This window comes from Medicago sativa, chromosome 1 (genome assembly GCF_051527215.1).
Source record: "Medicago sativa cultivar Bolivia chromosome 1, Bolivia_mono, whole genome shotgun sequence".
In the NCBI taxonomy this organism is placed as follows: domain Eukaryota; kingdom Viridiplantae; phylum Streptophyta; class Magnoliopsida; order Fabales; family Fabaceae; genus Medicago; species Medicago sativa.
The window spans coordinates 23,425,636-23,440,016 of record NC_140749.1 but is presented as its reverse complement, the minus strand read 5'-3'; the positions used below and the strand labels follow the sequence as shown (position 1 = coordinate 23,440,016).

Below are 14,381 nucleotides of genomic sequence, written 5' to 3'. Positions count from 1 at the left end.
AACAGGAAAGGGAAAAGAGGGTCAACCTTGACGAAAAGTTACATTCATCATTTAGATACTACTTTAACGTCACAAATTAGTTTGACTAATGATGACACAATAAAAATTATCTTAAAATTTTGATACATTGAAAGAGAGTTTACCGTGGTTACTCGTTATATATTCAGAATGAAAGTAATTTTTTATTTTTTAATAAAGAAACAAAAATTACCATCTACCCATTATTTTTTAACTTATATATTTATTTTTAATTTTTTAGTTCCGTCAATTAAATTTTTTCTACCTTTCGAAAAAAAATTATTTCTCCCCCTCAAAAAAAGGGTTAAATATGTCTTTGGTCCTTATAAATATACCAACTTTTCGTTTTAGTCTCTCTAAATTTTTTCTTTGAACTTTAGTCACCAAAAGTTTTCCATCTTCATTTTTGGTCTCTCTTTTTAAGAAAACTCATATTTAGTTTTCATATTCTTGAATAAAATTTAGGGTTAAATATGTTTTTAATCCCTATAAATATGTCAACTTTTTATTTTAGTCCATCTAAATTTTTATTCAACTTTTAGTCCCTCAAAAAATTTTCATCTTCACTTTTGGTCCTTCCTTCAAAATAAACTCATATGTAGAATTCATATTTTTGAATAAAATTTTTAGAAAAATTCATAATATTTTAAGAATCTCTCAAAAAAAAAAATAGAAATTTTTAACAAAACATGAATTTAATATGAATTTTTATATTTTTGACGGTTAAAAATGAAGGTGACAAAAACACAAGAAGGGGGGTTGAATTGTGTTAACTTTTTCTTCTTTTTAAAACTAAGTCTGGTATTCAGAGTCTGATAGAGTTCAGAGTTTTATGCATCGAATATCGTAAAAAGATAGAGAGAAGAGAAAGACACAAAACAATTATACAGGTTCCTTCCACAATCCGGAAGTAGTCATGTCCCCCTTGCACTTCCAAGGAGAGTTCACTAAAATCAATATCTGATTACAGTTGCTCAAGCACAAAAGCAAGAGACTTCAAACTACTCAAGCACAAAAGCAAGAGGTTTCCTATGCTCAAGCACACACGCAAGAGACTTCCTATGCCCAAACACAAAAGCAAGAGACTTCTAAACAAGCACAATTACAAAGGAAAATGTTTGAGGTTGAAAATTTGATATACAATCAGTGGTGTTCACAAATACAAATCAGATACAGACTCTTAAGACTCTAGAATTTATAAGATATGAAAGTTGTTAAGAAATTCTAAGTGAATTTGATGTGGAAACAATTTCAGCAGAGTTTTGACACTTGTAAAATTGTTGTGAGTCTCTTACAATCTTCAAGTTTTCGCTCCTTTATATAGAGGTGTGAAAGAGACGTTGTTGATTGCCAGCACATCAAAAGAGTCGTTGTTGAAGCTTGATAATCACCAATGATATGTTGCTTGATTTGGTTATTGTCCTATGAGGGAACAATTTCAAATTCATTCCTTGAATAGAGAATAACCAACGTAGACACAACTGTTATCTTGTATTACTGTAGACATGAGGAGTGGAGTAGTGGAGTAGTGGTTGTACAATTGTACTATGTCCTTTTCATGCGCTCTTCAGTGGATAAACATCAAATGCCTTTTAATTCCTCTAAAATAGCCGTTGCTCCAGGCTTCCATTCCTTCTGCAATGATATGAATTCAGAATAACAACTTTTGACTGACTCAAGCTTCCAGTCTTCAAACTCTTTTGAACTTCAGCTTCTGATGTTCTTCAGAGTCTCTGATGACGTCAACTTCTGGTAGTCAGCTTCTAATGATCTCCAGACGCTATTTTCTTCAGACTTTGTCTTCAATCTTGCAACACAAGCTTCCTTTCGTAAATTCCATTGCTCTCATTTGTTCTTTCAGAACCAATACTTGAGTTTAAGACGTATAAATTATTGTCTATGGTCCTGCACACTTGAACAAATATTAACATATCCAATTGACATTTTAATACCTTATTACATCAAAACTTAAGGTGGTAATGTTAAACACATTTTGTTCCAACAAAAAATTTATATTTAATTTATGTTTTGTTAAAAAATTATAATTTTTTGGGAAAATATTTTACAATAATCTACACATTTCTGCATAATTTTATTAACAAATACAAAAATCAACTTAAAAATAGAGACGAAAAGTAATTGGAAATTTTATAAAGACTAAAAGTTGAAGGAAAATTTTAGAGGAACTATGAAAAGTTGGTATATTTATAAGGATCAAAATCATATTTAACAATAAATATGTTAATTAATTTTTGTATTTTTTAATGAAATTATGCAGAAATGTATAGAATATTGTAAAAAAAATTAGAACTTTTTTTAACAAAAAAATTCAATATGAATTTTTAATCGTTAAAAATATAAAAATTCTTATTAAATTCATGTTGTACTAAAAAATTATATTTTTTTTTTTGAAAAAGATTAATATAATATTATGAATTCTTCTGCAAAATTTTATTCAAATATGATTTTTACATATAAGTTTACTTTTAAGGATTGACAAAAACAAAATTAAAAACTTTTTGAGGGACTTAAAAGGAATAAAACCAAAAATTGAAATATTTTTAAGGATAAAAAATATATTTAAACGGATAAAATACATATAACGGATAAAATACATATTTAACAAAAAAAAAACAATTTTCTTTTTGAGCATCCGATTATTTTTTCTTGTACAGAGAAAATATTTCACAATTTCTTCAAAATCAATTCCGTTTTTCCTTCATCTTCTTCGTTCTTCTTGCGTTGAATCTCGTAACATCAACAATGAAGGAAAAACTTTCATTCTCTCTCCCATCTTCAAAATCATCCTCCAAATCGAACAAACCCTCGAAAACCTTCAACGAAGATTCTTCCACAAATCAACAACAAAAGCAATTAATCACTGAATTCGATCCTTCTAAACCCCAAACCCTAATTCCCAAAACCCTAATTCCCCCAATCGAAAATCAATGGCGTCCACACAAGAAAATGAAGAATCTCGATCTTCCAATCACCGATTCACACTCCGACCATTCCCTCACGTTTGTACCGGATACTACAGTTTCTGATCAACCTGAGAATTCATCGTATGGTCTCAATCTCCGTGACAATGATAAAAAACCACAATCTGATGATGTTGTTGTTGATGCGCCGAGGCCGCCGAAGGCTTCGGTTGAGGTTTCTATGTTGCAGAAGTTTAAGGAGGATATGGAGAGGTTGCCTGATGATATGGGGTTTGATGAGTATAAGGATGTACCGGTGGATGGGTTTGGAGCGGCGCTGCTTGGTGGGTATGGATGGAAAGAAGGAATGGGGATTGGGAAGAATGCTAAGGAGGATGTGAAGATTGTTGAGGTGAAGAGGAGGACTGGTAAGGAGGGTTTAGGGTTTGTGGCTGATTTGCCACCTCCGAGTTCGAAGAAAGGTGAGAGGAATGGGAGGGGGGAGAGTGAGAGGAAGAAGAAGGAGGATAGAGTTGTTAGGATTGTGAGAGGGAGGGATGTTGGTTTGAAAGCTAGTGTTGTGGGGAGAGATGGGGAGGATGTTGTTGTTTTGAGGGTTTTGGGGAGTGGTGAGGAGGTTAAGGTTAAAGTGGAGGATGTGGCGGAGTTGGGTTCGGTTGAGGAGGAGAGGTGTTTGAGGAAGTTGAAGGATTTGAAGATTCGAGGTAGGGATGAGGAGAAAGGGTCGAAGAGTAAGCGGGGGAGGGATGAGGTTGACGAGAGGAGAGTGAATGGTAATGGCGGTGTTAGTGGTAAGGAAGAGAAGGGGAGGAAACAGGTTTCGTGGCTTACGAGTCATATTCGGGTAAGGGTGATTAGTCGAAGTTTGAAAGGGGGGAGACTTTATTTGAAGAAAGGAGAGGTTTTGGATGTTATTGGGCCTACTACTTGTGATATATCTATGGATGAGAGTAGGGAGATTATTCAAGGGGTGTCTCAAGATATGCTCGAGACGGCTATTCCACGACGAGGGGGACCTGTTCTTGTATTGTCTGGTAGACATAAGGGTGCCTTTGGAAGTCTTGTTGAGAGGGATTCGGATAAGGGGATTGGTACTGTTAAGGATGCTGATACCCATGAGAGGCTCAATGTTGATTTTGAACAAATGGCTGAGTATATAGGGGACCCAAGCTTACTGGGACATTGATTCTGTTGTATGCATTACGGTGTAGAACATTGAAGAAACAAATTTACAAGTATGTGTTTTGGGAATCTCCAATGCTTTTTATCTTCTTCTTCTTTAACACTCATGTATTTTAAGGATGTTATGATTGGAAACTTTTCTGTTTGTTTATGATAAACATGTTATTCTATTTTTCATTATAGCTTCTATTATGGTTTTCTTTTATTGATTGAGCTGTTCTGAATGAATAATAGATGGCTTTGTTGGAAAAATATATTTGCATTGTTTTGTTACGTAGCAGTAATCTGTGCAACATTTGACATGTCTTTTAATATATTACATAAGTTGTATTACCCCTGTTTAATTGGGATGAAATGTAAGTTGTATTAACCCTGTTTAGTTGGGACATAATTTCATGTTGACCTTTGAAGCCATGCTGTTGTCATTGCACTTGTGGTTTATTCTAAATTCTAATTGATCGGTCAGCACCTCAGTGGTTTCTCTAGTGAGTAGGGATGAGCATGGATGTATTTCTAAAAAACCTAAACATGCATGTTTCTTAACCGTTTATGCAGATTAGATTTTAAACCAAACTGCATTATCCATTTTTGCAGTATATATCAGTTCGTTGCAAAGTGATTGGTGGATGATACATATGACAAGTTCAATGTCCTCCAAAGGGGATATATTTGCAGGCAGTGGCAGAGGGCTTCCTGGTTGAAACTTCTTTGAAAGACCAGAAAGTTCTAATTGCAATTCACCAAATCCACGGAAATGAGAGTTTGAAAATCAGACAATTGATTTGAATATAGATATCCAACCGAATTTGGAAAACAATGAAACGAGCCTGTTATTTTGTGTTAACAAACAGCTGGTTTCTTAAAATTGATTTTAGATATAGTTTTTAGTTGGGGCTGGGAAGTATTTCACCCCTACTAGTAATACATTGAATACTTTTTCTGATTCATGTGGATGAAAAAGGCCTAGCTGAAGAGACCTTAGAATTCAGATAAAATGAGAATGACATATTTTAGAAATTATGCTGTTGTGATTGTGATGTCAGTATATAGACTAGAGAGACTGATTCATTTAAAATTTTAGTTCAGTTGGCTTTTCATTTAAGTAGCTTTCTTCATGTCACCTCTTTTGTATATTTGTCCTGCAAAGACACTGACCCACCACCTCTAGGCCATTTATACTTGGTCAGTGCTGGCTTTACTTACTGTTCGTCAAACAATACCTTCTTTCTTGTCATATAATGTATTGATAAAAAATAGTATAGTGAATCATGCCATTTCAGATGGAAAATGAAGAAGTTTGAGATGGACTTAAGGTATGCTATTCAGAGTCACTTTACACTTCAAACTCTAATTTGTCCTTCTGAATGTTGTGGCCTTTCTTTTGGGGAAGTACAATCTTTGGGTCAATTTTATTTTTGGAGTGTTGTTTTTTCTTTCTTTGCCATTGTATTATTTTTGAAGTAAATTTCTTGGTAAGTACTGTACACATTTGTATTAAGTATTATTAACAATTAAAAGTTCAGGCACTGTAACCAAAATCCGTGCCTTCAAGACACACTATTCCTTCTCTGCAGTTTTTTATATATTTGTGTGATAATATTCACATAAAGCTTTCCCTCCAGATTCAAAACAAAAGTTTATTAATAGTACAGTAGTTGATAAGTGATCTTATCCTTTGGCCTATAACTGATGCCGGGCTTGCTTGTACATATTGCTGTATTTTGTTTGATTAGTTGGTCTTGTTTTTCTTTTACATTCATTCCGGGGCACTGGCTTTGAACCTTCTATCTTTTTTTCAGAGATATTTTTGTTACTGTTGTTTATAATGTTGATCTGGTGATGTTCCAATGCATGCATGGTTTATTTTCTGCAATAACTAGTAGAGCAACTAGAGAAACACTCGTATGTATGGATTAGCACTATGTTGGGATCTACATGTAGCAGTAATGTATGATTTCTCAACTGAAGTGAACCCTGTTTTCATGTATATGATTTGCTGATTTTGTGTTACACATAAACTTTTGCAATTTTGAATTCAAGATCTTCGTCTTGGATTGAGAACTTCTTCATGATCCATGTTTATCTCGAGCTGCTTTTAACCCGCTATATCTTGACCTTTTGACTGTCGAGTTTGTCATTTTATTTTCTGTTTCCTGTGTATGTAATTTGTTACAGTAGATCATTCTCCTCAATTCTGATGCTTTTAGCTTTCAGCTTTGTCACTTTTGGTAGTTACTAAATGCTTGTTTTCAATTTTCCACATGCCATTCTGAATTATCTTGAAGGGCCTTTACGTATGTACCCAGCTGGATGTAGCTAGTGGTTTCAAAAGAGCCAGAGCTGGGAACAGAAGTCAACCATGTATAATCCTTTTTCATGAATCATGTTTTACTTTCTAACTGCAAATTTTACTCCAATCTCTTCATTTCCAAAACTAATGACACCCCAGTTGCTTTTGATGGTAATAGTAACTATTTTTGTTGTGGAACTATATCTGTGCAGTGCTGGTCCTCACATAAGATAAACAAAGCATAAAATTTGGTTGATATTTTAAAGGATATAAATAAAATTGGTTCTACATTGTTTATAGTTTTGTCTAAAGGAAGGAATAGGTTATGATACTAAAATTAATTAATTCAAATCCTATTTGACATGGAAGCTATGATTAGGGAATATGGCGAATGGTCGTGAAAACACTTCTCTAATTGGTGAGTTGAGGAGGAACGTGTATATGGCCCTCCGGTCCTTATTATAAGAAACAATTAATTTTTTTGGTTCATTGTGCAAATGATGTATCTAGTATATATTTACAATAAAGATACATTAATTATTCTATGAACCTAAAAAGTCAACTTTTTCTTATAATAAGGTGGAGGGAGTACAAGATAAAGGATTCACACCTATGTTTGGTGATTATAAAGTTTGCAAGACTTGTACCCAACATGAAGGTAGATGGGAACTATTTAAAAAAAAAGTTAGATGGGAACATTTATTTTCTTAGTGCTTTTTGTGGATGGCATACTTGAAATGACGATACAGATGATGCAAGGTGCAAATATGTTCATGAATAAATAGGTAAACACAACCTTTTTTTTTTTTATTAGAAATATGAACACTGAATTTTTGTTTGAAGGAGAAATATGAACGTTGATATCATGCGAAAAAGGTGTAATATTAAAAAAAAAAGGACTAAAAAGGATGATAGTCCTAGAAGTCATGAATATTATATTATATATAATGGGAACAAATTTTGTACACCATAACTAGTATGTTCCCCTGTGTCTATTAAGTAGTAGGTGTAACTAGCCAAGCCAATATCAAACAAATCTCAGTGACGAACATTGACAAGTTGTTTAAAATCGTCCGTAAGTACAGATCAACGAAACACCTATTCCTCATTAATGGATATTCTAAATAAAAATTACTAAAGGTTATATTGATGCAAGTTTTAAATGTATTAGAAATTAGGGTTAAATATGTTTTTGGTCCCTATAAATATATCAACTTTTCGTTTTAGTCCCTCTAAAATTTTCCTTCAACTTTTAATCCCTATAAAATTTTCAATCGCTACTTTTAGTCCCTATTTTTAAGTTAATTTCGTATTTTTTTATGAATTGTGTACAAATGTGTAGAATATTGTAAAAAAAATTCCCCCAAAAAATTAGAATTTTTTAACAAAACATAAATTAATTATGAATTTTTAACCGTCAAACATATAAAAATTCATATTAAATTCATGTTTTGTTAAAAAATTCTAAATTTTTTTGGGAGAGATTCTTATAATATTATGAATTTTTCTGCAAAATTTTATTCAAAAATATATATTCTAGATATGAGTTTACTTTAAGAGGGACCAAAAGTGAAGATGGAAAATTTTTTAGGGATTAAAAGTTGAAGGAAAATTTTTGAGGGACTAAAACAAAAAGTTGGTATATTTATAGGGATCAAAAACATATTTAACCCTAGAAATTATATCAAATATTCTTAGGTGAAGTTATAGGGGTTCAAACAAGCTATTAGGTTCTCTCTCTAATATGATCAATTTTAATCCTATCACATCTAGTCTTACCACACATTTATTGCAACTTCGTCTCCACGACATTTATTTTATTCTCGTATTGGTTCTTTACTGCCCAACATTGATATTGTCTTAACCCACTAATTTTAAGGCTATGAGAAAATAACACAAAGTAATTTTTTTTTTTTTAATATTGGTAAAACTAAAGAGTATTATAATAAATTTCAATGTCAGATCAGATGGAGTAATAGCAACCAGAGGTTAACCCACATAATAAATTTTATTTTATATTTATGTATAAATAAAGATTCATCGTTTTCATAAGGAAGAGGTAACAATACCATTTGTGTGCTATTAATTTTTGTCTTGATCCTGATCATATTGAATTCTAAGAAAGTAAATACTTGGTCAACACTCAACACACATGACTGCAAAAAGAATTAATATGGGTTACAGAAATTACATAAGCTGAAATAGACCTTATTTCCCTTCTCATGTTTTTTATTCTTTGGAAGCTACAAATCATGCAGTTTCTATTTCTAGAGACAGATACAAATTTCAAACATTAAAGGCTTTTGAAACCAAGTCTCTATTCTCTTCTCACCATTATCATTCTCTTCATTACTCACCACTATTTCTTGTCTTGATCACCTCCATATGGAAAGAATAGTTCGTAGAAGAAAAGATGGCCAGACATTACTCAGTTACATCTCTAATAAAATTAAAGATTTCAAAGTAGAAGATGATTTTGAGAAGCATAAGGAAGAAGTTGAAAATCTTCTTTTAGGTCTAAAAGTTAGGTTCACTTACAAGGCAAGGAGACCTTACAAGGTTGTTGGAGTAACATCTAACAATGTAAGAAACATCAGTGTCTATCATGAAACCAAAACCATCTCCCTTCTGGAATATTACAAGAAAAAATATGATGTTGATGTTGTACATCATGATCTACCTGGAGTTGTTTTGAGAGTTAAAAAAGGTAGAGACAAGTTTGTTCCATTTGAGTTATGCACTGTAGCTGAAAAGCAATCAACTCTCTATGCTCAAATGCATGGACTACACATTTGACATTGATTTTAGGTACCCTTTCATTTCTTTTCTTTTCTGTTGTGGATAACTGAAACTATGTTTCTCTTGTGTGTGTGTGTTTTTCAGTTTGGATTCACTAATTAATGACTGAAACTATATATTCTGGAATAAATCATAAAGGGTTTTCTCTTTTGGCAACAAAAAGTGATTTTTAATTTTTTTATTTTTTTTTGCAATTATGAGTGTATGGATTTTATTTTTGATGATTGTAATTTTTACTCAAACAAGTGAATTGATTTTGGCTAACTTGAATTCATAATTTCAAAGTGATTTTTTAGGTGGTCGTGAATATAATTTTCTTCTAGTTTTGATGATGTAGTTTGTATGCAAAAACTTGACATCATAATATAACGATTTACTCTTTTAGGCGATCTTGGTGATCTGTATGCAAATACAGTTTCCTCATTGTGATCATTCTGTTTGCCGTGCTACTGCTGAGAATTTGATCTGCGGATAGAATTTGTTTGTAGTTGATGTACTGGCTACTTCTGCGTAATGACTAAGGTTTATATATGTATGGCACGTTTGATTTGTGAATGAATCTTTTAATGGTTATGTAATATGACACTTTGTGTTATTACTTAGTAGCTTTACTAATGAAATCCTTTTATCTGTAAACAAAGTTGTTCAAATCATTATTCCCTGAACACAATTAAGTGAAGGGCAAGGGTTGTTTCTCAGTGGCTGATTCTGAACAGAAAATTGAAGTGGTGACTATGTTGATAAACTTGATGAGAAATTTGGTGGGCTAAATTTCTCCTGAATTTGACTTTGATCTAAATTTCTCCTATTTAAGATAGAGAAAAATACCTCCAATCTGTTATTACTCAGTTAGAATTCAGTTAGTATAGTTGATATATATGTAGTAGATATAAAAATAAATTTGTAGTCCTCTGGCGAAGACTTTTGTTTTTAGGAAAAGAATGATAACCATTTCATTCAAGGAATATAAACTGCAGAAGTATAAATTGTGACAAGCCTTACATGCTAAAAAATATGGTTAAATATTACATGATATAATACTTACATCAAGTTACTCCAATAACATATTGCAGAATAAATTGTCTAAACCTTTGAAATTGTTGTATATTGCCTTAATGAATTGAAAATAATGACATATCAAAATAATGAAAATACTAACTAAAATAATCTACCACAATCTGAACATTGCCTTTCCTGTCATGCAAGTAAGATGATAGTTTACTTTGATTTTTCAGGTGTCGGCTAAAGGGAAGATACTGCAGGAACTTTGTTAATCAGTTCAGATTCATGTTTTCTCAAGTTATAAAGGACTCGTTGTCTTTTGGTACTCATCACTGATGGAGACGCATTGTTTCTACGTCGATTCTTTGTCTTCTTTTGATTATTTTCAACAGTGTGCTTGATGTTGTTCGCAACTCTTGTTTTCATTTTAGATGTTGCGCCTAGCGAGTTAACAGTTCTTCTAGCACTTTTTTCCTCATGCCAGTTATTATTCTGCTTTCAGTTACAATTTCAAAAGTTAAAATCAATCAGATACAATAACATAAGCAACCTGAAGATAAAGCAATGCATACTTGTATTGCAATAAATCAATATCATAGTTTAGACTTTCACATACCTTGTGTTCTTTGATGTATTCATTTATGTTATAGGAGAATAAATTTGTTAAAGATAATGCATCGATGCATTCCTTTTCCAGTTGAAAACTTTTGGCAGCATCTTCGAGTTCTAACATGTCATTCCTCTTAAATACAGTAAGTTGTCTCCCACATAAACAATTTTGTGGCACAATGTCTGAATATAACCATAATAAGCAAGTTTATCCATCAATAACACAAGCAAATTAAATAACAATTTCTGAAATAGTCAAATAGAATAATGAGGTCTTACCATGGAAAAGGCAAATTGGATCTGAATAGCATTTCTTGCACAACAAGAAAGCTACATAACAATCCCTATAGCAGAGGCTGCATGTCACAGAACCTAATGATGTATTTGAGTAGCTTGAAAGCTTTATCGAACTGTCGAACCGTGATAATGATGTCTTATAAAATTGAATAAGATGCAAGTAAGACAGTACAATAGCTCGATAAGATGTGTCTTCAGGTTTGATTTTGTAACCTCTATCTTTTGAGGAGTTGTAGATAAGCAATGCATCTTTACAAAGAAGTTCCTCATATGGAATTATAGGTAGCATTTTGAGATGCGAATAACGTTCGCTAGCTGCAGCCCCGAGTGGAAACCAATCACCAATAGCAAAGTTTACAGCTTCTCCACAGTTAAAACCTAAAATCAACATGAAAATGATTAAATAATTAGTTACTATCTTTAGATTTTGTACTAGATTAGTTGCTATCTTGCACATCAAGTAAGATACATAAGTATTTAAAATAGCAGGAACTGAAATTCTGCATGGGAAAGACTTTAATAAGAACAATAAATTGATGTCTCTATATGCAGTAACTATTAGAACTTCAGGCATGGTACAAAAATAAACAGATTACAGAGAACATGCGATATTTAATTATGGAGTTCGGCCTATTGTTCCTACGCCGCTGCATAGTGGCGGAATTACCTTTCTATTATGCAAGCTTAGGGTTTACTGATTACTTGTGTAAATACTACGGTCTAGTTTACAAGATTAACCTTGAAACCTACGTACCTTTCTATTATTCAATCGACCTGCCTACTTATCCGTAAAATATAAGCAATATCCATCAGAAACATAATAACACCAACACATTTATAGAGAGAGAAAGAAAGAGAGAGAGAGAGAGAGAGTACCGTGACTAAATCCAGCATGATATGAATTAGGAAAGGTGATGACAAACTCTCCCGGCTTTTGCATCGCCTTGTAAACCGGCACATTATGTTCTAACAAGACATCAGGAGAGAACATGGTTGTTTTTTGTGCAAGAAATTGGAATGCACCATTCTCTCCATGTTCTGTTAAGATTTTGTTGCAATACACATGATCCAAGACAGTCTTTTCAAATTGAGAGGCTGCAGAGCTAGGCACGCCATACCAAGTTTTATTTCCACCTGAGTGATGATAATTTATACTGCAAAAAATACGGTACTATATATTAAGATATGATTATACATTTTCAATCTTAAACAATATTTGAAGCAATTTTAAGATAATATACCTGTACAAATAGTGATCTTCAACATGCCATGCAAACATACTGAATAGCATCCCAATGTAAAGCATAGGATCTGTTAATCCCTAAAATTTTGAATAAAATTAAAATAATAATAGTAATAATTAACAACTTTTAATTCAGATTAGGTTACAAAAATTGATTCCTTACTGGAATTTTTCTGTCAAGTAAACGTAATGGAGACTGTGGCAGCCGCGGCAAATTCTAAAATCAAATGAAAAGTGTTAATCAAACAATAATTACACTTACAGAAGAATAGTGCCACAAGTAAAGATTAATAGACTGAATTCAAATATAAACTCATAGTTAAAGATGTTAAGACAAAACTAACAATGAATTTAGCAAACATAAATTTTGAAAAGAAACCTTCAAATTGAAATTGCTTGTTCCAAGCTTATCATCAGGATCACTTGAAAAGGCGCTTTCCTCAACATTGACTCCATACTCAACTGTTCCTTTCTCTCCATGTATTATTTCGTGCCAGAACACTTTTTCAATATCTAAACAAGAGAGATCTTCTTTACCGCAAAATCTATTGGAAAACGCCTTGTTTGCAAGAGCTTCAAATTCATGATATTTATATTTTCTAGTAGAAACATCAAAAACCAAGTTATTTAATTTTTCATCATTCAAGCGCTGTTTAAAAAATTGAAGAAAAATTTATGTTCTTTCTTACCTTCTTCTCTTAGAAAAAGTTATTTTATCCATCTCATTTGATTTGAAAACCCTAAGAGGCTGTACAATTGTGTTAAACTTAAAATCCTTTTTCTCTTCCGTTAAGACAAAAGAAGCAGGATTAGAGGCAGCGATTGGTGAAACAATTTTGCATATACCTGAAATATTAAGATCAAATATAAGCATACAAACAGAAAAAAAAAAAAAAAAAAACAAGACCTACAAATGCAGAATCTGTTGTAGACAAATTTGCCCTATATTAGATTACATCGTTATGACAAATCATAGCGTGCCACTGTGATTCTATATTTTGGAGTTTCACTTTGTCACAGTGATTTTACAAATTCACCGTTAATCTAAACATGCACGCGAACTTGAGTACTTCAGCGATGGATCCAAAAGAAAGTAAGTAGCATTCTTACTATAGTTGGGAAGACAAACAATAATGTTGCATAACTTTGTTTAATGACAGATAAAAAAACCCTAGAAAACAGTGATGGAAAAGAAAATAATACATAATCAGTTATTACCATATTTAGAAGCCTCAGGAGCAATTTTCTGCATATAAACTAAAGGATGCTCAAACTCTTGTTCTGATGGATAATAAGTTGGACATTCTTGAGTAATGTTCGTCATTGTATTGATGGTTTTTTTATTTGCGCTTTTGTATTTGCAAAGATTTATCTTTATATGAAGAAGACTCTTGCTAGATTTTATCTATATATAAGATAACTTGTAATACAAATATAAGATAACTTGTAATACAAAACATATTTCTAAATCATATAATTAAATAAGAAACAAATCTTACAAACATTCTAAACACAAATATAAATTATAAATTGTAATGATATCTTAATAATATCTTATTTATTGATTAAAATCTCATTTAAAATATAAATCTTAGATATATTTAAATATAAAATCTTTAAAAAGATATTTAGACATGATTTTTTTGCCGGGTGTGGTTTGGAAGGCATTAATATTTCCCCAATTTTAGATTCTTTGAGGCTTTTTTCCAACTTTATTTACTTTTTGTTTTGCGTTTGGAAACAATTGTTGTAAACCATAAAAACATTTCATGTGAACCATTTTGTTTACTTTTTTATATAACAAACCCTAACCTTTCATGTGAATTTCCATTCTTGGAGGCTTTTTCTCCAATTTTATTTAGTTTTTTTTTTTTATCATTTTATAACATTTGTTGCACCCATTTTGTTTATTATTTATATAACCAACATCTAATATTTCATGAAATTTCCACTCTTTAAGGCTTTTCTTCATTGTTTTATTGCATTTGACAATGTTTGT

The 14,381-nt window shown here is 31.9% G+C and overlaps 3 protein-coding genes across 4 annotated transcripts; 2 read left to right on the top strand and 1 right to left on the bottom strand.

The window, feature by feature from the left end:
• Window positions 1-2,707: 2,707 nt before the first annotated feature.
• Window positions 2,708-6,697, top strand: MOS2 (D111/G-patch domain-containing protein). 2 transcript variants are annotated; one of them, XM_085711618.1, is made up of 2 exons: window positions 2,708-4,195; window positions 6,428-6,697. In XM_085711618.1, exon 1 carries the CDS (start codon window positions 2,782-2,784, stop codon window positions 4,144-4,146), a length of 1,365 nt encoding a protein of 454 aa, XP_085567744.1. In that variant the 5' UTR covers window positions 2,708-2,781; the 3' UTR covers window positions 4,147-4,195; window positions 6,428-6,697. The 2 variants fall into 2 exon arrangements, with proteins under 2 accessions (XP_085567744.1, XP_085567738.1); XM_085711612.1 differs by lacking the exon at window positions 6,428-6,697 and adding an exon at window positions 4,737-5,458.
• Window positions 6,698-8,817: 2,120 nt separating this feature from the next.
• Window positions 8,818-9,228, top strand: LOC146953735 (protein argonaute 3-like). Its single transcript, XM_085742465.1, has one exon. The coding sequence runs from the start codon at window positions 8,818-8,820 to the stop codon at window positions 9,226-9,228; it is 411 nt and encodes a 136-aa protein (XP_085598591.1).
• A 990-nt stretch (window positions 9,229-10,218) lies between these two features.
• On the bottom strand, window positions 10,219-13,706 carry LOC146953734 (lysine-specific demethylase JMJ13-like). Its single transcript, XM_085742454.1, has 9 exons — window positions 13,601-13,706; window positions 13,072-13,228; window positions 12,762-12,981; window positions 12,546-12,599; window positions 12,381-12,460; window positions 12,016-12,293; window positions 11,122-11,517; window positions 10,850-11,025; window positions 10,219-10,725 (listed from the first exon to the last, which is right to left on the bottom strand). The coding sequence occupies exons 1-9, from the start codon at window positions 13,704-13,706 to the stop codon at window positions 10,474-10,476; spliced, it is 1,719 nt and encodes a 572-aa protein (XP_085598580.1). The 3' UTR covers window positions 10,219-10,473.
• Between the last annotated feature and the right edge of the window lie 675 nt (window positions 13,707-14,381).